This window comes from Gymnogyps californianus, chromosome 1 (genome assembly GCF_018139145.2).
Source record: "Gymnogyps californianus isolate 813 chromosome 1, ASM1813914v2, whole genome shotgun sequence".
Taxonomy (NCBI): domain Eukaryota; kingdom Metazoa; phylum Chordata; class Aves; order Accipitriformes; family Cathartidae; genus Gymnogyps; species Gymnogyps californianus.
The window spans coordinates 127,667,193-127,694,321 of NC_059471.1; the positions used below are offsets into that span (position 1 = coordinate 127,667,193).

At 46.2% G+C, this 27,129-nt stretch overlaps 1 protein-coding gene across 3 annotated transcripts in view; it reads right to left on the reverse strand.

The window, feature by feature from the left end:
* The window catches only part of LSAMP (limbic system associated membrane protein), a 1,011,998-nt gene that overhangs the window by 140,267 nt on the left and 844,602 nt on the right, over positions 1-27,129 (reverse strand). For all 3 annotated transcript variants that reach the window (XM_050905213.1, XM_050905195.1, XM_050905204.1), the window contains one exon: positions 23,977-24,209. In XM_050905213.1, the coding sequence (XP_050761170.1) occupies positions 23,977-24,209 (233 nt within the window). The remainder of the gene's footprint in view (positions 1-23,976; positions 24,210-27,129) is intronic.

A 27,129-nucleotide genomic window follows, 5' to 3' on the forward strand; every position in this document is an offset into this window, starting at 1 on the left:
TCCGCTGGTGAGAAAACATCTTTTTCTCCTACCCAAATATTTCTTTTTCAGGAACAATGTAAACGCTCTGCGTACTGGCACTGCAGCAATATGGAGGCATGTGCTCAAATCCAAATCCAGCCTGCATAAGCAATTCGCCAGCTGAAATCCCACAACGCAATGTTCCCATCAGGAGTGGCTGCCACGGCAGTCAGCACGGGTTCTGCAGCGTACGAGGTGCTGCGACTCTGCTGGCAGCATGCCCCGGCTACGCCAGGGCTCTATGTAATTTGGAAAGGAGTTATTTGGAGTTATATCTGTTCACATATGTGGAAGCAAAGGTAAAGATGAAGAGCATAATGAAGTTTCTCTGAGCATATTTGTGGTTTCCCACAGCTTTCCCGTGAAAGGTGGAGTTGCTGTATTGATTTGCTGATGTCTGAAAAAGGGTTGAGCTCATTCTTTCATGTTTTTGCTCCACGAAGGTAATAAAAGAGCCTTTCTTTCCTTTTGGGTCATACTTTGCACAAAACACATGGGAGCCCTAATAGCCTTGAGGCTTTTACTCCTCCACCAATTGTGGTGGAAATTAGCCAACAGGCTTCTGGGTTCACAGGATTGACAGTCACCACAACCATGCAATATTAATTTCCTTTGAAACAACAAGCCAAAAGTTGATGAAACAGCCTTGTTTTGCTCTAACAGACTGCCTGGGAAGGAGGGAGAGGCAGGATTTGTCAACTGCAACTCCATTGCTGGAGTGAAGAGGTCAATATCTATTACAGGGATGATAGAGAGGAAGGTAAGCCTGTCAGTCACAGGGTGAAAAATGAAGCCCCCACCTCCTGTCTAGTGTATAGTACCTCTGCTTGGTCACAGTGAGTCTCATCCTCCGTTCCCTTGCACTGTTTTTGCTTTGGCATAGCTCAGCTGACTTTAGCAGAGTTGCTCCCACACCTTCCCAGGGATCGTGCTCTGCCCGACTTTGACAGGCATGTCACTTCCAATTTAGAGAAGGACTGACGCATAAACATCTGCACAGCCCTCTGCAAAACCACCCCTCTCGTGCAAGCATCTGCCAGCTGAGAAACTCCAGTCCACTAACAAAGCACTGATCAGGGTGGTGGCAAGAGGGGAAAATAAAAGCCGATATCCCCACCCCAAAGGGGTGACTCCCTGGAAAATACCAGGCAAACAGCTTTCAGGCCAGCAAACTGCTGCAGAAGCACCCTGCTTTTGATCCTCTGATGCGACAGAAAGCACATGGGAAGAGCCGAAAGAGGAATCATAAAACTGTGCAATTAGCCAGTGACCCACTCGGATTTGCTTTGCTTCCCCAGCAGCTGCACATCGCACAGATATCTGCACCATCAGGGAGGCAGTGCCGGGCCGGCACCTTGCAGAATTGTCCCTCTTTTTGCTGTAGACCCCCTTTTGGGCATAATTGTCAGGTTCTGATTGCAGGGGGGCACAGGATGCCCTGTGTGGAAGAGGTCGGGGCCACCCCATGCTGGTCCCAGTCGGTCACATCGGTTCTGCAACAGCCAGCACTGACCCGCTGCACCCCAACACCACGGCAGTCAGAGGGGCCCCAGCCCCACTGCCCCAGCAGGGGCAGGGGAGGGTGGCACCATTGGGGCAGGGGGCTGCAGAGGGAACATGTGGGGAAATGTGAGAAGAGAAACAAGAAGAGACATGGGAGGAGGTGTGAGGACACACAAAAGGAGACACAGGAGGGGACAGAGAAGCAGATATAGGAGGATGCATGTGGAAAGGGACAGGGCTGGGAACAGCTCTTGGAGGGAGGCACGCTGTGCTGGGGGGTACCTCGGAGGGACTGTGGCTGGGGGGGACCCACACTGGAGCAGGGACACCCTCAAAGGGACTGCAGCCCATGGAGGGCCCAGGCTGGAGCAGGAAAAGAGTAAGAAGGAAGGAGCAGGGGAAGAAAAGAGTAAGAAACCAGGAGCAGCAGCAAGAAACCATCGCATAGTGACCCAATCTCCTGCACTGCCTGTTGCCTCACCCAGGGGACTGGCAGGGTCTGAGCATAACATGTGGTCAAAACAGGGGGAAAGCAGACTCGGGGCAGGGGGGGTAAGGTGTTGGAGCGAGGCTGAGCCTGGGAAGTGGTTGGAAAGGGGTTTCCCTTGGTGTTTGTTTCATTGTTTCTCTTCTTTGTTTCTCAATAGCCAAACAAGTAATTAAAAGTTTGTGTTAATGGGCAGTAAATTAAGTGAATATCCCGAGTCTAAACAGTTTTGCCCACACCAACCCCCTAGGCTGGTCTCCAAGAGCCAGTTGGTACTGACAAACGGAAGCTTTCTGTGGCTGCTCGAAGAACAGTAAGGTGAGGAAAAGTCTGGGGTTTGTTCCTCCCCCTTACATTATCTGCTTGGACACCATGGCTACCAAAGTCTATGAAGTTCATCATGAAAGGGAACTGAAAATGGGGTTTGTTTTAGTCTGTGCCAGGGGCAGCCTTTATTCTACTGTGTGTCTTCCCACAGCCTGACTGCATGGGCTTCATTATCAGTGTGTATCAAGGACCTCAAAGCATGCTGAAAACATCATCTGTTCAAGCTCTGTAATTCCTGCACTGGTGAAACATCTAATTATCATCCTAAATACATCCATGGAGAAATTGAGGCATTAATGAGGTAGGGTGGGGGAAGTGACTTACCATGGGCAATGTGAATTACTGACACATCAGGAAGGGTACCCAGCAGCAACCCCCCCAGCAGAAAGCAGGGGGGAAGGGAAAAAAAAAAAAAAGATGGACAACAGGAACTGAGAGAAGGAAAAGGAAGAAATAAATGCAAGAGAGAGAAGGAGAGAGCACACAGAGTGAGGAATGCTGTCAATGGAAAAAAGGGCTGCTTCAGTGCATGCCAAGCAAGAAATGGAAGTGACAGCCTGAGCTGCAGAGCGAAAATGCCCCAAACTAAATGGGAAATAGCCAGAGTGGCCTACCATGACTTCTACAGTAGAAAACACTTTGTATTTGGGATGCCTGTAGAGGAGGCAGGAATCCCTCTGACATTTGCATGCCTCAGGGCTTCCCTGAAGGGCATGTTTCCATTGGCAAGGAGAGCATTTGGGACAGCTGGATAAGATGCTGTGAACAAGGCTTGCAGCATTTAACCTCCATTAGGAAGTAACAATTTACTCACTCGCTACCAGTTACCAGGCGCCAGGGCTCAATTACACAAGAAACTTTAAAAGAAGGAGCGTCCATACATTATCACAGCAAACAAGTCAGTGTGACTTCGTTCAAGGGTATCATCCGCCCTGGAACCTATTTCACATCTCGTTGGCTAGCTGAGTGAGAACTGATTGCACATGCTCCCTTGTTTCTCTGTCTGGGTGTACAGTGGAGGAAGACCCCAATTCATTAAAGGAAACAGAGCGAGATAAAGAGCTGAGCCTCTCCTCGTTAACCTCCTCCGGAAAAGCAGATTCCTGTATAGCCAGGAGTCTTCTAGGGAGTGTTTGCATCAGCAGGAGAGGGAAAAGCACTTCGCTTTTCCTCAGTCTCTCCAGCATTATGGCACAGCAGTGACATCACAGGATCTCTTATGTAATCCCCCTGCTGCTTGCTTAAACTGTGAAATGCAGAGGTTTCCTCCATTGCCCTGCTGCACTCAAGGTGATTCTTTTGCCTCTTGCCCCTGCACCCTCCCCATGACAGGGACTCCAGCTGGGTTTTCTGGATGCACAAAGCAGACTAGCCCCCGGCACCTTCTTTAGCTACACCATCACACAGCCTCTCCTTCCCTGTCCCCATCATCCAAGTAACAGTACCCCTAGCACTGCTTCCCTGGCACGTTCCTCCAATGTGATTCTCCCTGGAGATAAAGGATAGGATGGGTCAAGAACAAAAGGGTGGTATCTAGGCTGAAATCAGGAGGAGATTGGCCATCAGAACCTTTGATTTCTGCTACAGCCTTCCAGTTAGGGCAGAAAACCCCACCTGCTTGTGCACTGGAGCTTTGTATGTTCATTACAGTTGCCTGTGATAACATGCGATTACTTCTGAGAACCTGCAACGCCCATGCCCTGAGTCTACAAGCCTTCTGCATGCAGCCTTACAAGTAAAGAGTTGAGGCTCAGAGAAAACACCCCCAAAGCTACTTGGGAAGCCTGATGCACAGCATAGGATTGGATCTACATATCCCCAGTAGGTACCAAACACTGGAGTGCCCTTCCTCTCTACTCCAAAGGAGAGCAAAGCCTCCTTTCCCTCCTGCCTCCTTCGCACCACTCGGTCAGGCCTGCCTCGGCTTTCCCGCTGCCTTGTATTGGGAGCGGCCATTGCAGATCCCCACTGAGTATTTTAGCAGGAAGAGTGCTGCCTGTTTGCACGCTGCCCGTCACATTTCGTTTGTTCTGCTCCTGTACTCCCTTAGTGATGAGGCGAAGCTCACCCACAGCTGGTGTGGCCGGATGAGCCAGGGATGGCCCGGCTGCCACAGGAGCCCTACTTCACCTTCACACTCAATGAGAAGGCAGCACCAGGTAATAGGAAGACAACAGCAGCTGGGAGCCAGCTGTGTGTGCTGCTCTCCTGGCCAGCGTGGGTTGCTCTTCTCCAAATCCCACAGCTCACAGCAGGCGGTGTGCAACCATTATGAGACACGTTATATTGCGATGCCTTCAGGCACAGAAACTCTGCCAACAACTAGGTACTTGCTCTGGAGGAACAGGGAGAATGCGACTTATTTTTTCCTTTTTTTTTTTTCCCTGTGGATCAGGTGCAACCTATTTTTTTAACCTATTTAAAGCCTTTGAATCTGCTGTCTGTCACAGTATTTGACTATCTTCCACAACAGTCAACAGTAACGTGGAAGTCCCCAGTGGTCTTCTTGGGGCCCTAGACAGATCAAGGCAAGCCTAACACAGGAAGAGATTTAATTCTTTCTCTTCTTTGTATTGGTTGTCAGTCTGCAATGGTTATGAGAGCAAATCCAAGTATGTGTGTGCCCTTTGCACCCCAAACGAGGAAGAAGTCAAGCCCCTCAGGCAGTCCAGCTCCAAAGAATAAGGAAACAGGACTGGGAGCTTTGTATTGTCAAATCTCAGAAGATCTGGCCTTACCAAAACCAAATCTCCTAGGGAAGTGGAAACATGCTGTAGGAGCTGCTCAGGGAGCTATCTTCCTGATCATTCCTGAGACTTACTGCCAACACTATACTACTGTATGTAGGGGGCTCCAGTTAAAGGTTTGGCTGACTGTTTGAGATGCATCTCTTCTTTGGCCATGAGCTGCTGAGAGCTCTATTGGCTCAAGCAAGGGGATCCTTATTCTTATCTAAAGAGCCTAAACTCTTTTAAACTCAAAAGACAGAATTACAATCCTAATTTCCACCCTGGCCTTCAGCAATGTAATGGTCAAACATTGAGTCAAGTCCCAACAGTATGCTAGACTCCCTTCCCTGTGGTGAATGTGCAGTGGGAGAGTGGGGAAACCCTTGGGGACAGACAGCAAGACAGAGGAAAATGCTTCTAATAATTCCTAATAATACATGATGCAAGCTGCACCTCTACACAAGGTTCCCTCTGATGCATAAACCAGAACAGATATTTTTAGTGTTCAGCCAAAGAAGGACTGGGAGGCCCACAAGCACCTCATTAGTGATAGACTGTAATGAGGAAGAAGCTATTTTCTCTCAGGTTATTGGGAACCTTTAATGCTGATCCAGTTCTCCTCCCGCTTACACAAACATAACCCTATTTGCTCTCCTAGAGACAATCAGAATCAGGCTGTTGGTAGAGGCATAAACACAATTTTCTTAAGAAAACAAACTGGAGTAGAGCTTACACATCAAATTTAAGCTGGTAAGGGTGGTGGTGGCAATTCACCTCAGTTAATTTACTCTCCTAAAATAAGACATTTAATGTAAGCGCATTTTTTAACCTAACCCTATGGTCGATGAAGAGAGAGAGAGAGATTTTGAGAGGTCCAAGCATTTCCAAGCATTTCCAAGATTACCTTAGGTTAGATACCTATTAGAAGGATACAGTTCAGTGAGGTAAGTCCCACCCAGAATTTGCACAGTCACATAGCTTGCACTGACAATGTGCTGAGGATGACCATGACAGTGTCCTCACCAGCTGGGCATAGTCCCATAGGATCTGAATAGAATAGGCAAAGCCAGGTGCTGGTATCATGGTTCATCAACAGTCCCAGACACGGTGAGATGGTGAACCAGATCCAGGGTCCATGCAGGAAGACAAGGCCAGAGACAAGGCTAGAGATAAGCTACCCACCACACAGGTCCAAGGTCCATCCAAGAGATGGTACCAGAGACACAGCTGGAGACACGTACACCTAACATGCAGATCCAGGCCTGAGCTTACATGGAGTCCCTGGTCAGAGGGCAGATGGATACCCCTGGGGAGACTGGTCAAGGTCTAATTAGTGCACTCAGGGCCCTGGCAGACAATGCATTTCCTGAAGAAGTAAAAGTGGTTCCCAGGAAGACGATGGAGCTGTCCAGAAAACTAAATGGGGCACATGACATCTCCAAGACTAACCCAGCATCAACTTTTGTGTTAATAAAAATAGCCAGTGGGGATGTATTTAGTTATACTAATGTCTTTCCCCGCTAAAAGTAGAGTCACTGCGAGCATTTTATATGCAGAATGACTAATTGGAATAAGCTGTGCAATTTTCAGCTTAAACCAGCTCCTTTATGCTCAACATCCGCCCAACATCTAATGACACAGTTTATATTTTCATTGAGGATTTAGCATCCGGGCGAAAAAGAGAAAGCTTTACGAGTCTTCAAGTCAATTAGAATTTAAATGTAGGTCGAATGCCAGGGAGAAGAATGGGACCTGCAGCAATTCAGATCTCAGATGTGCACGTACTCTAGAGACAGAAGAATCATTTGCACACTTATTCTATCTTCCAGAGCTGGGGGCATTTGGAAAGGCAGGTTGTTCTCTGCTGCATATCTAATAGTGTTTTGGCCAACTAGTCTTTAAAGTTTCTGGGAAATGACTCTTCTACCTTTGCCCTTGGGAGGCTATTTCACAGCTGAATACATCCCATTCCTGATCTGCTCTTGTTAGTCCTAGCTATGACCTCTATAGAGAAGTACACAACTTCTTTAAATACTTGGTGAGTCTGATAGTTGTTCGCAGGGTGTTTTTGCACCTAGATCCAATCCAGCACACCCCAGCACTAGCCTGGAATACATCAGGAGCAACTTTTGTGAAGTCAGTGAAGTTGCATTGATATAAACCAGCTCTCAAATACTACATCTTCCACTGCATTATCATTTAACCAGGATTCGCAGATCTCCCTCTTTTAAATTTTAGCATATTTGTCTTTGCAGTTCGCTACAATTCTACTTGTATTGATCAATGTCGCTGGAGAACAGACAGGAGGAAGCCACTGATGAAAGAAGGGCCAGGATGCAGTCACTCACGTGACAAAGTTCGTGGAGAGGCCTGGCAAACCACGCAGTTATTGCTCACTTCACTTCGATACTTCTGTACACTAGCATGGACACATGCATGCACACACATATGTATGTCATCCACTACCAAAAGTATCACTTCTAGTCTAAACTACTTTCTTTTTTTTCCCTCTCCACTCTGCTGCTCATTAAAACTCATCTCTCCTACCTACAATGGTGAAGAGTCAGCAGGCTGCCCAAGTAGCATTAGCTAATGTGAACTGACAGCCTGCCACCATTTTCCGAAGGCTTACATTTTTGATATCTGCCTGTCTTCCAGCCTGACTAATTCTATGGAAGACTTTTATCACAGGGAGATTGACCTCAGGCAGGAGACATCTTGTGTCACTGTGAACAAGTGAAATGAAGACACGATGGGGATGGCAAGAACTCACTAGCAGCAAAAGGGAAGGAGAAGAAAACTGATGTATGACAAGAATACCTGCTTTACCATGGCAGGCAACTCAGTGATTGGTCCTCTAATGAACAAATTCACTGAAGAACCTGAACTGTGGCATACTTTGAGACTCTGTATGAGGCAACCTTAACTGATGATAAACTAAAATACCAGTCAAGTTATGAGAACCGTTTTCCCACTGATTTACAACACTGGATCCAATTAAAGAGTTCCTCCTTCCCTCTGCCAGCTAGTGCCTCATGAGGTTCATAGGCTGCCTCACAATGACTTACGGGGACACAGTCTGGAATACCTCTGTACCTGGGTTTTGGCACAGTAATTTCTACTACATTTTATCACAGAGATGTGGAAGTAAAAAAAGTAGAAATGTTCACAGCATCGATACCTGTTCATACGTACAGAAAGTAAACAATGCTGTTACCGTATTTCCCTGCTGAGGTGCTGTGTCCCACAGGAGCTTTAGTCTGGAGGACTTGCTATCCTCTTTATTTCCCAAGCTCAACATCCCTGGCTCAACTACGTTCCTCAAGATCCACTTCAGCCTCCTCTCCAACTGAACGGCAGATCCATCCCAAGAATCACAATTTCTTCCCATTCAAGGCTTCTGAGGCTGCCATGAAAAGAAAAAGCTATTCGTCCAAAAAAACCTACATTCCTTCTCTCCCTGCATGGTGCCAGTTGTGCCCCAGTTATGCCTTTCAAAAAAATCAGGTCACTCTGCTGTTAGCTCTATAGTACTGGGTTGGAAAGCTCCTGAGAAGGCATGACCGTACAGCTCCCTAAGAGCTCAGGACAGCTCTTTCCATCAGTGGTCTGAGCTTCCTCTTCCAGAACAGGCCAATGGCTGAGTGTACCAGACCAAGGAGGAACAGAAACTACAAAAAACTGGGAGGATTAGCATCCACGACAATTTCGTATTTCACGTGTTCCCTTCATGTCAGGCACTATGGGTGCCCTTTGCCTCTGAGTCCCCTCTAGATCCTAAAGGAGTCTTCACACACCTAAAGCTTATGTGTAGCCAAGCAACTGCCCCTTGTGGTGAGCTCCAGATCAAAAATTTCAATGAGAAATCTGACTTCTCCGCAGACAGATGAACGCTATCGCCACTTCCCTCCCACCTGAATGTGCCTGCTTTGTACTTAACCCTTCTGTTCTGAGATCCCTCTCTACATCAATTTTTCTGCTTTGGCCTATCTGCTGGATTTACTGCATTCCCCAGGAGACATAATGCCTCTTAGATGGGCTTCTGGCAGATACATACAAGACTTTTACCCTTATGGATCCTTTCCCTCAGGCTGGGTGGCAGAGTCAGCAGTCTCAGTTTGCCCTCATTAGCATCTACTGTGCAGTAGAAACGGTCTGAGTTTGCAACCTTTCATCAAGATTAGGAGTTCACTATTTCATTAGTGGGCCAGCAGACATGTAGCAACATATATGGTGCATCAAAAGGTGGGATTTGCTTCCTTAAAGAGCGCTATCACCGAGAATGGGCTGTAATGATCTTTGAAGAGGCCAAGTGCCCTGTAGCAGTGATGAATAAGGAATAACCAAGTGGCTGGGTAGAGCTGCAAAGCCGCAATTCAAATTCATACAATGCTGAGGGAGGCCTATCTCTGGGACAGTGGTTTAAGCTCATCGTGAGATAGGGGAATTAGGGCTAGAGTAGAAGAGAAATTGTATTTTTTGTATATTGCCCAACACTGTTCACTCATCCCTGCAATCATCCAACATGCCCTAATTGCTTCAGTATGTCCCTGCAAAACAGAAACTGAGAGTGACTTGGTAAGAGACATACAAAGACACAGATCTAAGATGTACACAGAAGCAGTCATCCAACAACGATGACCAGCTGTCACAGGCAGCAAAAACCTCCTGGCAGTTGGCACCGGCAAATTTTCAAATACCCGCTGGTCACTGCTACCCCATTAATCGTGGGCACTTTGCCCAGTCTACATTCCTGAACAGCTTTTTTCTTTCTCTTCCCCCTCTCTCTTCCTCACAGACTTCTAACACAGTTAATAAAAAATTGATCAGGGCAACGAAATAAACAGCAATTTGATTTGATCTGGGAGCCAAGGAGAGGAGAGTTTTTCTGCTGTTCAGGTGCAGACTCCGGAGTTTCTGCAACTGCTGGCAGAAACGTGCCCACAAAACCAATAGGATTACAAAAAAGGAGATGTAGAGGGTTTTTTGGTTTTTGTGGGGGTTTTGTTTGTTTGGGTTTTTTTTTAAGGGAGTGGAAAGGGCTGATAGGGAGACCAGTCAGCAGTGTGCTCTTGAACCCCAGGAAGAAGAGGGTAACACTGTGAAATCCATAGGGAGCAATGGACTTCGCAGCACCAGAGGTGGAAACGAGCACGGCAGCACCCACCACTGATACACAACAGTCACTGCAGCTCCTGAGAACTGCAGATGCAAGTGACTAAATATCTGGAGTTTCTTTTTGAAATCTTATATAGTTCTCCCTTCAGGGAGAAGAAAGGAGAGAGGAAGAAGTACTTAGGTCTAACACCAGTGATGTCCCAAAGGAGTTCAAGGACTAGAGAGACAGGAGCAGCATGAAATCCAGGAGGAAAATGAAGTGCCCTGGAATAGTTTGGGCGAGAATAGCGTTACTCATCTAGTGAAAAATTTAGCCTGTGCCTCAAGGCTTTGCTGGGCTGGTAGCTCTGGGAGCAGCAAGTGCAGAAATCTTTTCAGGGGAGTCCCCTCTGGCTCAGTGGGAAACAGCAGGCAAGAGTATCCAGACAAGGAGATGGCAACCTTCCACTGGGAGAGTTTGCATGAATTTATGTCAGGCTTAAAGCAAGAGATCTGGAGGGGAATGCAGCTGCCCATTGCGAGGAGAAGTAAATATATCAGGGATTATAACCAAAAGTGTTATCCAGCGTAGAACAGATTACAGACTAAAAGAAAAGGTATTGTTATACTATTTAAAGCCACACAGTCGAGGTTATGGCAAGAGGAAGAGCCAAGGCCAGTCAATGCCACCGAGGAGACAGTATTAGATTGTCAGTAATGCTGGAGTCTCTAGAACTAGTCTCTTATACAGTTTCGTCTTTCCTGCATAGACATACAAGGTGGATTCATGTCACCAAATTTTAGACATCGAAAAGTTTGCTGTGTAAATCTAAGTTAGTCATTCACATTTCTCCTGTAGTCCAAACAGAGAAACAGGGACTTCTGGAGGATGATCCATCACATTATCTCAAGGCAGACAGCACAACGAGTAAGATGCCAGCTTCTCCCAACAGACTACAGATACTACAGATGAGGGCCAGATGACTAGCTTAGATTTGTGCTACTAACACTTAGATGTCTAAGATTAAGTGTGATGAATCTCACCTGTAGTATACCGCTTCTGTTTGCATAACTAAGCGTCCACACAGACAAGAGATGCAACACCTTAAGAGAGTTACACTTAAAAGACTAATTGACAGAGATGTATATCTCTGGACTTGGATTTTAGTCCTGCCTCTGATAGGACACCTGTGCAATTTATCTAGCAGAACCATGTACACACCCTGGATTTGTTAAAATGAGGCGAACCTTTTATGAGCTTGGATGGCTATGTCTATACTGTCAATGTGGTTTGTTCTCTTTTGCTCCAGAGGGAAAACCACAGTCTCTCAGTTTTGCTCCAGTCCTTTGGACAGTCGTGCACACAAACATGAGATCACTCCCAGGCTCTTTCCTGGAATGAACTAGTGCATCCGCTCTCAGAGGAAGAGCAGGCACAGATGACACGGACAGTCCACTCCAGACACACAGACAATGCCAAGTTCGGCTTCCTCAACCTGCGAAAGTCCTCCAACACCAACTCCACAGGCCCTGAGCTTTCAAATTCCTCCATGTGCTCGTGTGCCATGTAACACACACTCTTGGCATCAGGTTATAAAAACACCAGTCTGCCAGACTGTGTCCGAGCCTTCTCATTATTTCAGGCACTTTTAACTAGAAAACATAACAAATCAATCAACCAAAAAAGAAGCATGTCTCAGGGCCACAGGGGCACCACAGGGAGCATGGAGCAGACCAGGCCCCCCACCAGTGCCCAATGCAGTGTGGACGTGATCTATCCATTCCAAAAGGCAGTACCATCAAGTAGCATGGATACAAGCCAGTCTATGCCATCTGGCCTGGAGTCCAGGGCTTTCTCTGATACTATCCACAGATGGAGTATAGGTATAACCAAGGTGTCAACCTCAATTGCAAAGATGGTCCACAGGCTTTGCATAGCTGTAAATATTCTCCTGGAACACAGTCATGCCATGAATTACGTGAAACATACTCACAATAGTTAAAAACACAGTAGGAGAAGCAGTCACTGCCACCCTGGTTAATGAGGGGTGGTCTCCCTATGAATTGTCAAACAGGTTAATGAGGGGTGGTCTCCCTATGAACTTTTGTTCTTAACCTCTTTCCTGTAGGTCAACAAGTGAATTAATCTTCAAGGTAAAATCATGAATTGGGAGCTCTATGCCTTCATAATCCCTAAGATCATCGTTGGATTTGTATCGTCAAGGTCATAAGGCTTCCACCTTGCAAAGTCTGCTCTGTGGTTATTTGGGGAGATTTATCCTACTTCTTCGCAAAGAATTTTTTTTTTTTTTTTTTGCATTCAAAACAGAAACATACCCCAAAGTCACGTTCCCATCAGTCTAACAAGGGGACAATCATTTTGAAGAGACTCTCCAGACTACAGCTGCTGCTGCGGCACCTGCATGAGGGCCATGTGGAATTCAGGTTTAGGATCTTGCTTCTTGGCTTCTCTCCCTTCAAAAGGCTCTTTACTCTGTGTTGTACTTCGCCTGTCTGCACTTAACACATTAATGGACATACTTGCTGCGTACCAAAGCTGAGAGCTGAACCTCCCAGTTAACAAAACATGAGTCCCACTCACCCACTAACTCAGAGTACAGTTTACAGTACTCTAGTCCTAACATTCAACTTCTTCTGGTGACATAGTTCTGGTCTCCTTGCAGACAATTTTGTCAATGCATCCAGCAGCCAGCTCATGACCACCCTTCCACGCAGAGCACTACTAACCTCTCTTATGCTCAAGTCAACCATGGCCAGATGCCCCAGGCCTACCACATCACCCGTACCCTGTGCCTAGCTGACTATCCATATGCCAGGATGCTGTGAAAACAAACTCACTGGTCTTGCAGCCTGAGCAACTTATAAGCTGAGAGCACCCAAAGGTGAGATGCCATTATGTTAAAATCACTGCACCATGGGAATCCCTTCCCCACACATTCAAAGGGAGTGTCTCCTTACCTTCTTAAAGGCAAGAGGTTTTTCTTAGACTGCTGACAGAAAAGACTCAGAAAGGAATAAAGAAGATAATAGGCTGCCAGAGGCCCAATTTACGCACCCCAAAATTAATGAGTCATTCCAATTAAATTATTTGCCCTAAATTAAAACTTATCACCAAAATCCAATTCTCATTTCATTAAAGAGGACCTCCCTAGTTATCAATTTTTTTTCTCCACAGATTTTTTTTAAAGGTAACCTTCATGGAATGGGAAGAAAAAATGTAGTTTTAGTCACTTTTCTGTTTGAGGAGCCCCAAAAGTTTTATTTTTTAAGAACTGTTCCTCATTCCTATATGTGTCCACATAATAAATTAAGATGTTCCTAGAAGATTCTATGGAAGACCGGAGAAGTACAAGATCATGCCATGAAATACACGACGTAAGGGAAATCTGATACATGAAGAAGGAGGGGATTTTAAAAGTAGCATTGCCCAAGCCTCAGCAGCCTCAGCCTTTTGGTATCAGAACTGAGAAAGTTTGCAACCCCCGTTTGGGGATCTCCAAAGGGTCTTTCAGTAAAAGGCAGGTAGACAAATGATGGCACTCCCAATATGTCTTTGAGAAACAAACCGATCTTTTGATCGTACTCTCAGACTTTCACACACCACTACGACTTCTCAAGCAGGGCTTGGTTCCTCCTACCACAGGTCTGCCCACTGACAGCCTGAGCTGTGACAGGCAGAGAGCCAGCGCTGCTGATGAGAGCGGCCACGTGCTCCCGCTCCCTTAGATTGCCCACGCCAACCTTTGTTTCCTTCCCAGGAACAACCTTTCTCCTGTTTTCTGTTGGAGATTAACACTTCTTAACCTAACATTTGTTTTTTAAAAGACATTTTCAAAAGCTGTGGTTGGGTTTTGAGAAAGTACTCCCTGTCTAAATACTCCATAAATGGAAGCCATATGTGTAAGTATCTGTTTCTTTTTTGGCTATTTTGTTGTGTCCACATTTGGCAAGTTATTTTTTCCCCTTAACTATCACATCTCAGGCTTTATTAAACCAAGCTGCTATTCTGTTATTTTGGAGGCTTTTTTCCCAAGCAACTGACTACTGACATTTTAGCGGCTATACAGGAAATGTGATATTAAGTCATTATTTTCTCAGAATGTTTCTTCACTTTCTGGTGAGTAAGGAGCTGCTATGGGGGTAGCAATTCCAATGTTTCTAAAGATAAAAAGAAGAGCTGGAGCTCTGAAAAAGCCATCAAAATCCAAACCCTGAAAACCTATTACTTAATATAATTTATCATTCGTTGTTTTTGTGGAAAGCAGCTGGAGGCTTATCCTACGAGGCATAGCATGCCTACGCACCAAAAAGACAGACAACGCATCCGTTCAGGAGTGATGAGGGCCAGCAACTGGATAGAGACAAATGGTAGGAGCACACAGTTACTGCAGGTCGGCTGGGGTCAATACGCACCATGCAGACACAAGGATGTGGTAGGAAGGCACAGCACAGAGACGATGCCTACCTGTCTTTCCCCACTCTTCAAATCCTCAAGTCACTTTTAAAAGGACAGTCTCATTTTAGAAATACTATCTCCTTGATCCCTTTCCTGAAATGCCAATTTCTTTCCTTCTGTAATTAATTCATATTAAATACTAAAATGGGAAGCTTTTAAAGTAGGAAATAAATTTCCTTCTTTCTACAAGTCTTGATGTTGTTTTTGAACTGCTGGCTCAATTTAGGTTTATTTTACAATCTGTTTCTAGCCAATTCCAATTTCAGATGAAATCTTGGCTCCAATGAAGCAAAATTCCTTTAATTTCAGTGGAATCAAGATTTTGATCCAGGTTCTCATCCACTAACATACAGCTATGATGAGTGCAGACAGTAACACAGCAGCCAAAAACATAGAACATGAGCTGGTGGACCCCAGGAATCTGGAATTTCATCCCATATGGAGTTTTGAGCATGGCAGATTAGCAGTATCGACTCAACTGGCACGAGTGAAATAAGAAAAACAGACAAAAGGAACACACTGTTCCACGAACGCTGGAATTAGCAAGGCCTGGTTTACTGCAGCTACGTGTCCTAGGTCCTGATGCCTCATACCTCGGAAAATCTTCAAAGCTCTTGACCAGTTTTAGTCAAGGTGGCACCCGCCAGCTGGCATGTGTGTGGCTCCAAACCAGCCTGCAACCGTACAGCCTTTTATGCATCCCATTGGTAAGGGATGCAGGAGGAGACTGGGGTCCACTAGTGAGAATTTGAGGGGCAGGAGCTCTTGTCGGGGCAAGGTCATGGCAGGTATGAGGGCTGCTGGAGCGAGCTGAGCAGAGGACTGCCAAGCAGAAGGGCAGGCAAACAGCATAACCATACAAATAAACCCGTGCACACTTTGTTTCCTTAGGAAGCCACGCTACTCCCAGTATCTCTAAGGTTTGGATATAATAAAAGCTCAATTGAGTGAACCTCAACCTGGCAGTAAAGCTACGGAAACGGTTGATCTGAGACGGAGAATGTGGAGCATGATTAACCTTAGCTTTCATCCGTATTGCAAGTAAAAAGACAAGCTGATCCTAAAGTTTCTAGTGGAGACTAGCTATATATCTTTTCTCATTATTTTGGGATAGAAATCCAAAGCTTCAGATCAGATCTTTTTGAGAATTTTTTTAAAACACATTTTTGCTCATTTTCAAGCTACTAAGCAGTTACAGGCCTGCTATGTAAAATGAATAAGAGATTTATTCGTGACTATACTAGCACTTTTTTCCTGCAAAAAGTTCACAAGAGGGTGTGGCAAAAAAATTGTTCACTCGCTACTGACAAGACAGTGGCCATCATGGAGGGAGCAGGCAATGGGAATCTATGATTTAGGATGTCCAGGGGGCTATATCCTGTTGTGGGCAAATAGGGTCAAATTTCAAGGCTTGCAACAGGTCAAGGCAACTCTGTTGCGCTACCACGGCCACTGCTTTTTCAGCAGCGCGAGCAGGAACACACTTGGCTTTACAATTAATGGTTATTTGCGCTCTCTCAAGGGTTAGCAGTCTTGGTGGTGGGACTAGGTTCTTGCTGTGTTTGAAGTTGAGAGCAAAATACTGTCCCTACTCCACTGTCTTACAGTCCAGGCTAAGACTTGGGACAGTAGACTGAGCCAATCAGACCGAGAAATAACAAGGCAAAATCTTTCACAGCACTGGTCTGAATCTAGAATCAGCTGATCAGACAAAATCACACAAAATCAGCTGATACTGCTCTGAAGAGACCACTCAAGCTAAGCTGATTTATATCACTAAGGAGCTGGATTATCACATCAAGATCCTTCCTCCCAGCCATAGGAAAGCTTTCCACGTATTTTATGCAATACTCCTTTCTCCAAAATGAGTAAGCACTTTTTGAAGTATTCTGTTTTTGTCTCCTGCCTGCACCTGCAGAGCAAGCACCAAAATATTTCCAGAAAAAACTCCTGATTTATGCACTAAGAAGTGCTGAGATCCAACCTATATAACAGAGCCAAACCTATGGTGCATAGTAACATTCCAGCCATGCCTGGAGATAGGGAAACAGAAGTTAAGAGGCATCAGGACACTATGGGGAGGCCATAAAAATACTAGATGGGGAGCGGCAGGAAGTTCCTTGGTAACCTATGAAACACCAGGTGCAGTTTACTGCAATTTATGAGTTTAGGCAAAACAAACCAGCACAGAAAACCTAGAAAGATTGCCACCAATACTACTGTGTGCCTGAAATTCTGGAATTATTTTGCTGGTAGGAAATTACGGTCCATGGTAACAGCAGAAGGGGAGCAGCAAGATCTACCGTGTTTCAGTTCCCCAAGATGATTCCCTGCTCTCTCAGCTTATTTTCCCCATCAAACTGATCCGCTGTCACTTCCTTCTGAGCACACTGGTCCTGTCTCTCCCAGTCCCTGTAGTAATCTGAATTTATCTCCTCCCTCCAATCTTTTCTTCTTCTCCCCCACCGCCCCCAGTAAAATGATCTTTTTTCTTCCTCCCAGAAAATTCATACTCCCATGTTATCTCATTATTCTTTGCAACAGCATGCCAAATTCGCTGTCATTTTCCCACTGGGGCTATGTCCTGAAAAAGACAAAGTGGTCTGTGCTCGTTCTTACCTACTGCAGACTCCGTGGAATTGAAAATGCTACAGTGTTAGTGCTCAGAAAGATCCCTCCAAATTCTGGGCTCTGCGCCCACAAAGCGGGGAAGCAAACATCTCTCAGAGAACAGCATCTGACTCCAACATCCTTATTGTCTGGCTAGCAAAGGAAAAATAGCTTCAGCTCTCTTCAAACCGCTCTGCTTCCAGCGCTGGCCGAAGAGGTGGGAAGGCCAGGCATGCCGAGGCAAGACGGGCTCCCACCACAGCTCTGCTGTGCTCAAAACCAGCCCGGCGCTGGGCTCCCAGCAACCCGCTGCAAGCACTGACGGCCACCAACCCTGTATTCTGGCAGGGAATAAACTCCAGTGGAGAATGACAGAAAGGGGTCTGGAAAGATTAAAAGGATGCATGGCACCATATGGACTGCTCACCCTGGGCTCCCTTCTACAGCCAGTGGAGAGACGCTGACATTTCCACTGGCCAATTCATCTGATGAATTTTGGATGGCTACTTCAGGATGAGCTGGACTGTGTCTGAGAAGAGCCTGCTTCTCCTCACTAACGACAAAGGGAGTCCAAGGTGACCCACTCCAGTGGTAACAGCTACATTTGGTCGGATGAACGCCACTCTGGCTCATTGGCTCAGGTCTCAGGCTGGTGACCAGCAGAAGTTACCTCCACCTGATATCTGACTTCAGGCTCCTATAAAACACACTCATGTGCCTTGCTCCAGTTCTGCTCAGAAACCCTTCTCACAGTCCCGAAGTCTAAAGCATAATCTTTCCCTATCGCTGTCCTCAGCAATCAGGGCAAGGGCTGAGCGGCTAGTGGACAACACCCTCCCTCCTCAGCCCTAGACCCAGCTCTTACCGAGGGGCTTGTTGGCAGAGCAGTGCTTACACAGGGGAAGCCTGGCTGGCTTCAGCTGCCTTTCTGGGTAAAGGATTACTCTCTGCAGTGCTTTACTAGTCACCAGCACAAAGTCCTTTAATTTCAGGGGAGTGGACTGAGAAGGGGCACAGCTAATCTACCACAGAGTTAATAATAAATTTTCTATGGTTAAATCCCAGCAACAACAAATACATCTTTATACCACTTTGAAACAATGAATGGTCAGTCTGAATCTTTGCAAGCAAGGAGCTCTACAAGGCAATGCATAAAGGAGAAAGGCTACACCCTGTGGTTCTTTTCACACACTAATACCTATCGGTTTGAAAGAAAACTGTAGGATTTGGCCTTTAGCTGCTATACATTTGACTTTGAGTTTGTGATTAGGGCTGGGCAGTAAAGAATTCCTCTTTGCGAAAATTTGCTGCTGATGTTTCCAAATTTGTTTTTGTTTTGCCAAAATGACAAAGCCCTTTTGATTTTTTTTCATGAAATAAACACTAAAACAAGGGAGAGCCCACATTCTTTGAATAGCCAATAACTGGAAATCACAAGCAACGTTAGTGAGCCTGCAGGAGTCCCAGGCTCTGAGCAAAAATGTGAATGTGAGTTCTGCATACCTCAGTTGAATGCTCTAGCTTTTAGATAGGCTGTGGCAATGCTATGCCTTTTTCTCTTCCCAATTTTGACCAGAAAAAGCACCTCAGACCTGTAAAACTTTCCTGATTAACTTTTAATCAAAGCCAAAACTAGTGAAATGTTTTAGTTTCACTGAAAAGTTCCCAGCCATCTCCATTCACAATGATGCCTTGCTGTAAAGGCTCTGGACAGCAAATACAGCAACCATCTGCTTGCTCCTAGTTGAAAGAGTTATTCCTTTAGCCTGACTTGGACAGGCCTAAGTCTTTATTGCAGAAATTTTTAAACTCCATGTCTGCTAAGATCTCTGTGCCTTTGTGCCTGTGACCCTGATGAGACAAATAAGGCCTATAGGGATTTCTCTGCTGATCTTTAATGCCTGAGAAGGGCTTGAGGATATAGCCCTAAAAGAACAAGAACCCAAGGTAACGCTGGGAAAGGAGCAGCCACCATGTTCCCCTTACGACTCATTCTCCTGGAGCAAGTCACTCAACATACTGGAACAAACAATTAAACACCCCATTTATAAGCACCTAGAGGATAATAATACAGTAAAGGAAAAAATAAGCAATGTACTTTTGGCAAGCACATATCATGTCACCCCAGCCTCATTCCCTTTTTTGGTAGGATATCTGGCATAGCAAATAATGCAGGAGCAGTATGCGTGACGATGTGATACATCTTGACTTCAGAAGGCCTGACAGTCTCTTGAACAAGCTAAGAGAATATGGTGGATATTAAATCACCATCAGGATGCTTCAAAGAGCTGCAATCAACAGATCACTATCCACCAGAGATGGAGGTTTTAGTGGATTGCTACCACAGTCCGCTTTTGTGCCCTGATCTCATCAATACTTTAATTAACACCTTCATGATGGAACAGAAAGAAGGCACCTGACTTTTGTCAATGACACCAAGTTGGGGGCAGTTGCAAGTGCTTTGGAGACCAGGTTCATAAGTAAACTGAAGAAGTGGTCTCCATGGAGAAACCAACCAGATGGCATCCAACAACAGTGAGCACAAAGCGCTATGCTCAGGAAGGGGGGAAAAAACAATTAATGCTCAAATACAGAAGTGGGGAATGAGCTGCAAACAGTGCTGCGGATGAGTAACAGAGGGTTAGAAAGCAGCAGAGAGACTGAATAAGCGAAAGCAATGAGGCGCTTTTATAAAAAAGGTAAATCTCATCTCATTCTAGGGTTAGGTAAGTGAAGCATGATATGCAAAACACGGCTGGTAATTTTATCTGCACAACTGAGTCCTAAATGGGAACTCTTGCTTTGGTTTTGGACACTACACTTACGGAAACATGTAGACAAATCAGACAGTAGTGAAATACATATGACATAAGGGTTGGAAAACACGACCTGTGAGAAGTAGTGAGCCTGTTAAGATGGACTAGAGAGGTCTGAGACACAGGCATTAATGGGCTTCTAGCAGATAAATGGTAGTCTTGAGGAAGAGAAGGAGAAATTACCACTGTGTGTCTTGGAAGGACCAGAAATAATTGGCAGCAAAATCAATTTGGATTCTATGTTAATAAAAGCTTTCCAAGTGCAAGGAGAGTGAAATAATGGCCATGCACTGGCTATGCAGGCACAGGGTGTCTTCAAAAAATACGTTAGGGGCAGCCACTGTATAGTTGATCTTGTCTCACTGCATGGGGAAGGACCAGACCACCTCTTGTGGGTCCTTCCAGCTCTTTGCTCCTCTGATCAGATACCAACAGAAATATCTGGAGTCGTAAACAGAAAGATTCGCTAATAGGCATTACACCCCAATTGAAGCAGCATGAAATGCTTTGAGTGAGGTGGTGGTTCAGAGCAGCCTCTTCATGCGTTCACCCCACTGCAGAGAGTGCAGTACCAGCATCTGGTAGCAACTGAGCTGGGCAGAGACAGCTGCCTCCAGTCCAACCCACCCTGCAAGCAGTGCTGCAGAATCAGAAAGACAGAAGAGATGGCCAGAGTTATACTAATTAATCTTTTGGCAGTGAATGTCTACTTCTATGAGCAGAGTTGGCTTTAAGTTTGAAAAGAAGGGAAGACTTATGAAGAGGACTTTTTCTACTTTTAGCTGCCTACCAAGTTGTGGGTTTTTTTCTTAAGTGTCGTTTCATTACCCCCCTTTTAGACCTCTGCAATATGCCCCAGCTGAGAGCGATCCTATCAGTGGACATACATACTTAAGAGAGGAAAGGAGCAGACTGAGTAGACTGACTACGCAGAGACTGGTGCTGGCTGACAAGGCAGAATTGGCTGTTCCCTTGGAAATACTGAAGGACATGGGCATACGCATTAGAGAGGTGATGTCCCTCTTTCTGTGATATACTCCTGCAGCTCTGGCCAGCAGAGTTCACCGAGCAGAGCTCACCCCAGGGAAAGCTGATTTTCTCAAGGGAGGAAAGGACCTGCTCCTAGAATGCAACTCCATTAGCCTGCAGTGATCTAAACGCAGTGAACCCTTAGGATACACCAAAGCCCATCTATGTCAGCTGGCATTGTGGATATGGAAGTGGTCTTCCCTAGTTATAAGGGCTCCAGCACCACTCCAGTATCTGCCTACCTGTTTGTTAGTCTCAGATATAGCTATCCCATTTGTTTCTAGGGGTAACAGGGGCTGGGTTTTCACAGTGGCTATATAGATGAGGGAGTTGAACCGGGGGAGATTAAGGACTTGTCTTTGGTATACAGCGAAGTGGGGAGCAGAAATACCCGTGACAGCACTAACTGAGCAGAACGGGAAGCCTGGGCATGGCCCTAAGGCACCCTATTGCCTCCAGGGCGTGAGCAGCTATCATTGCAGGATCTTTCACTGACAAAGCCAGGCATCACCAGTGTGTGCAAAGCTAGCAAGGAGTCTCTGACCCTGGCTTGTTTTGGTTTCCCTGGGCTTGTTCGAAGGGAATCACTGACCATCATTCCAGAAATCCTCCTGCCAGATTACCACGCAGATCAGTTGACCACCCTGTTATTTAATTTTTCAGGAGCTGTATTTTTTTTTTATTTTATTTTTTATAGTTGGGATGCCCAGAGCTTCACATACCCGATGTTTATAATTTATGAACACAAAAACAAGAGAAGTAAATAAACTACATTAAATAAATAAAACTAAAAAGCTTTGCATGACTCAATATCCAAACTCCTTTCATTTGCACTAGCGGCAGACTATTTTTCAGGCAGACAACCTGCAAATCTGAGAATAAGAATAATCAATATGAGAAAATGATCATCAGAGAGGAAAGTGATTATTTTCTAACATATACTATTTTCTAATGAATTAGTTTTATTAGTTAGGATTATTTAAAATGAATTATTTATTAGTTTTAAACTAATAAAAACATGGTATAAAATGATGAGTCTAACTCTTCCAAATTGTAAAGGATTTTGTATCTATATTCTGCTTGTTTTTTTTTTTACCAGATGAAATTTAGTTTTAGAAAAATCAAAGCTATGAGTTTCATCTAATTACAGGATTACAGGACCTGAGGCTTTAAAAGTAAGCATGATATTGCAGTAGGTCTTTTGCAAAATCTGTGGCAGGCATTAGAACAAAGATTATCCACAGATACCTTGTTTACAGGCATCCAGAGTTTAGGTGTGCCAAAACCTGGATTTTCTCATCCTCAGAAAGGTGGCAGTAGTTCAGAGCTGGACACCCACACATTTAGGTGAAAGCTAAGCTAGAGAACTCAATTTCGCTGCTTAGGCCCGTATCTAATAGGCACAAATAAAATTAATAATACATGTGCGTGGCTCTAAAATTCATTTGTACCTATATTTCTCTTGACAGGTAAATGGAAATTGTATGCTGTGAGATTTTACCAGCAATAAACCACCTACAGCCGGTTAGCTATGCACCGCTATAGTGAGCAGCGAGGCAGGGGACACCTCCAGGGCTGGCGAGTGCATTTCACGCCGGGCGCACTCCAGCAAACACTCACACAAGCCGGGAGAGCTGCTCTGGCTGCTGGCATGTGCCGCTCTTCGCTGCTGGGGGAGGATTTTGCGCAAGAAGACAAACCAGGAGCCTTCTGTCTCACTACACTCACATGTACAGCATCACCTCTGACCATACATCTGGACTTCACCTTGCAGATAGATAAACACTCGGTATGCTAGTTAGCCCCCAGCTTGCAAAGTAATATCAGCAAGAGGAAGAGTCCCTCCACGCATGCCTTTATATCCAGAGTGATTCAAACGCTGGGGGAAATAAAATCTGCAGCCTTTTGGGTTACTAGACAAATCAGGAGAAATAACCAACTCCTGCCTGAGTGATAATGTAGAAGCTGAACATATCTGTAATATGTATCGAACACATTCATACATACCTATCTAAGCTGCTCTATAAATATTTTAGATAAATAGGCAGATAGACAGAATGGTGTGATTTGATTAAAAGCAAAATGAAACAAAACTGAGTAAACTTGCTCATTTGGTATTCTGGTCTGGACAGGATGGAACAAGTAAACTCCATAATGCCCTTACCAGTAACTGCTGAACTCCTTAATATGTTTACTCTCTGTTAGACCATGAATGCAGGCAGACAGATAGGACAATGCTGGTTCAGATCACCAAGCTTCCAGTTCCCTATAACACACACAGGAGGAGACTAGCTAAAAAAGGAGAGGGCAACATAAGGTACACGGCAGCTACCTCAGGTACCAGGTTTCACGCATGCCTAGTGGCAGCGTGCCCTGCAAAACAATGACCCAGCACAGAAAAACACCCAGGAAAATTAATTCCCCACCCTTGCAGAGAGTTGACAACAGAAGGCCAAAAAACACAGCACAGTAGCTTGTTGACACAAGAAAAAAGAAAGGAAATCTGAGGAAGGAGGAGGCAAAGAAACCAGAGGGCTGTCTGGGAAGAGATGAGGCAAGCACGATGTTCTGACAAGTGTCATTATAAACAAATGCTTTCCCCTCAGTGCCAGAACAACCAGAGCCAGGAGCCAGGTTTGCATTATACTAGAATACATCTTAGCATCATTGGTGTCCCCTGCTCTGTCACTGCTTTTGAAAGGACAGACTGACAGCAGAGTAAAGCCATGCCGTGCCACAGTGGAAGGGGATAGTTCTGCTGGCTACTGTTGTAAATATAAGGGATACACAGGCTACTGACTCTGGGGTTTATCAAAGAAAGATACAGATCCCTCCACCGTGTCTTTTGCTCTTTGTTCTCTTCTCAGGCATGTTGCTTACCTTGCACAATCAAATAAACCTGGGAAGTCTTGGGGTGATGCTGTGTCTGCACTGAACACGTATAGGACCCCTCATCGTAGACATCCACTTTCTGGATCCGCAGGCTGTATTCCAGGGGGTTTCTCTTCTCCAGCTCTACTCGAGGGTCCAGGGACCACTTGTCCTCTCCAGCAAAAATGATGCCGGAACGGTTTAACCAGGCCACCTTGGAGCTTCTGTCTTCTACATAACACCTGCACAGAATGAGAAAGGTGAGAGGGAGATTAATAAATCTCTCCATCATCTCCATTTTGTCCTTTCCCTTTACTACTTTGCTCAGAAACTCCATAGCACACTCCTGCCTTGCCAGTGAACCACAGCATCTCCTCAACATTGCTGCCCCATGGCCATGTATTTCACAATGATTTTTTGAAGGGTGTCAGGAACCTTTGGTTCATGAAACCATGGGATTTGGGGCGGCCATGCCTCCTGTTCTCTCTTCCTTTTGTCTGTGGCCTACACCTGCACCAAAAAAGACTTTGGAAGGCCACAAGAGATCCTGGTCACCAAATCCCTTCTCACCCTGCCAATGGGAAAGGTCAGAAGGAGTTCTTCCCATGCTTCTCCCTCACCTTCAAAAGTTAAGCATACAAGAGTTACATTCCCAGCCCCCTGCCAGCCTGGAGGGCAAAGGTTCAGGGCTCCAGCTTTGACAGCTCCGGGCACAGCTGCTCCATCCCTCAGTTTCAGCAGCACAAGGGGAGGGACCTATAGTGTATCTATCTCCCCTCTCCATCCCTCTGACAAAAGATGGCTTTGTGGAAAGAGGGATGCACTCCTCAAACACCACCCTCCTAACACACACACACCCTTGCCGATGCACATCTGCCCGCTTGTGCAGGCAAGTGCAGATTTCAGGCTGAAAAGGAGAGGCTGCGGGAGTGTCACTGCCATCCCTGTGACACACGCAGCATGTCCTGGTGAACATCCCAGGTGAGACAGGAGAGGAGGAATGACAGCTAGGGACGGCAGGCAGAGGAGCAGCAGCAGGACCAGCAACTGCCATAGCCCCGACTGCCAACCGTTGCAAGGCAGAGGACAGACTAACCCTGTTGCAACTGCACAACAAGCATTTTGCTCCTTGACAGAGTGGAGAAGGTGCTGCAAAGACAAATGCGGTTTTGGCCAAGGCACCTGCTCTGTACCACCTCCCACCTCCAGAAGGTGGCTTGCACAGAAGAGATGAGGAGATGTCAATGAGGAAGCACGTCCTGCTCGCTCTCAGCTGTGTCCCATTCAAGAGGTCCAGGGCTGAAGAAGACATAGGGACAAAACTCCTCTTTCACCCTGGCAGCCATACCCACCAGGGCCAGGCTCAGACAGGCTGAGAGGGTTTGCCCTGCAGCAGCTCACACCATGTTTGCTCTGTGAATAAATAGGGAAGCTCAGTCTCCAGAGCTGTTGCTCCTTCACCTCTCAGAGCTCTGCCCACAGCCTCCTGGCATCCAAATAACCCAGCACCACTCCCCACCACTATTTACGCATGTGTTGTATTTGAAAGAAAAGAGAGAGGATAAAGATTATTGCTTCAAGATAAGACAAATATTTGACAGTAGGATTTCATACAGCCTCTTAGCACAGGTCAGACATTTTCCAAGTTCCTCTATTTGAATGCATTTCATTCATGCTGCGCTGCAGCTGCCATCCCTTGCAACGTGTCCCTACCATTATGGCCGGCACCTCTTACCCACTCCCTTTTGGCTTGCCCATGGATGCTCTCCGAGCTGTTCTGGGGCTACTTGTGGGCAGGAGGAAAGCCAGGCTGTGTAGTTCTCGATGGGAGGCATGCCACACTGCTGGCCAAGCTGGAAGCAGCTCTGTCTGATCCGACAAACATTTGCTTTAGAGAGCAGCCCAGCAGACCCCAGCCAGCACCACTGCCATCCAGCCAAGGAAGGGGAGCGAGGGTTTGCTCCTCAGGCCAGAGACCACCCCCCTGGCCAGACAGGCACTTGCCCTGAGGTGAGCTCTCAGCTGTGATCTGTGTTGTTTTTAAAAAGCTGCTTTTTGTAAAAAAGAAAGGGGCAGGGGAATCCATGAGCAGCCACTTACATGTAGAAACCAGCACCACTGCAATGTGGCGGTGCCCCAGTGCAGTTGGCCACCCCGGGCTGTAATCACCTGCGACGGGAGCTGGAAGCAAGGACCCAGGGAGGGCACTGTGCCCTAGGGCTGGGAGCAGTAGTCCTGTAGGGACACACAGACTGTCTCCAGAGCCAGCTGCCGTAGGGTCACCAGCCTTCTTGCACACACATTTCTGTGTAGAGACGTAACGGCACAGAGAATCGGGGGTTAGGTCTTTTTCAAAGGTGTTCAAAGCCCCTCTCTGCACATTTTGGATTTGTGAAAATCCTGCGGGGGATGGCGGTGAGAAGGTAAGCAGATTAACAGCTGAAGCTGAAGTCAGTGGGAGCTGAAGTTTCTCAGTCACTTCTGAAAATCCCCCAGCACACCTATCAGTGCTGCTGGGCACCAGCAGATCCAGCGCACTGCACCAGCCCCACTGGGCTGCTTTCCGGACCTACACTGCAGCACTACGAGATACAGCGCAGCACCCCATGGCTCTGCCCCGCACCTAGTCATTACACGCCTCTTCTTGGAGGTAGCAAAGATGCCCCTGCCACGTCCCTTGGGTCAGTAACAGCTCAGCGGCACGGTCGGAGCAAAGCCTCGTCCTCTCGCTCCCAAAGGGACACTCACTCATGGACCCTCCCTCCTCTCTGCCAAAGAGAAAACATGCGTCATAACCTGTCCTACACCCCCTGAGGTCAGCCCTAGGACGGTAGTCAATAGCTACAGTCAGACAACCTTGCACGTGCCCCTGAAATAAGTTAGCAAGTGCTACCAAAATAAAGCAAGGAGGAGGGAGAAGGAGAGGGAAAGGAGGAAAATGGGAAGAGTAAGTGAAACGGATTTGAGCTGCTCTGTTCAGCACACCTGATCCTCTCAAACTGTCAGGGAAAATCAATGTACAAATGTGGAAATTCCAAGTCCTGTTGCGCTCTGAACATGCATCTGCGTGGATGATGCATCTCAGTATGTCCGTCTGCACACACGCACCCTCTTAGTCTGCCAAAGATGCCACCCAGCTGTATGGATCATGCTTTAATAAGG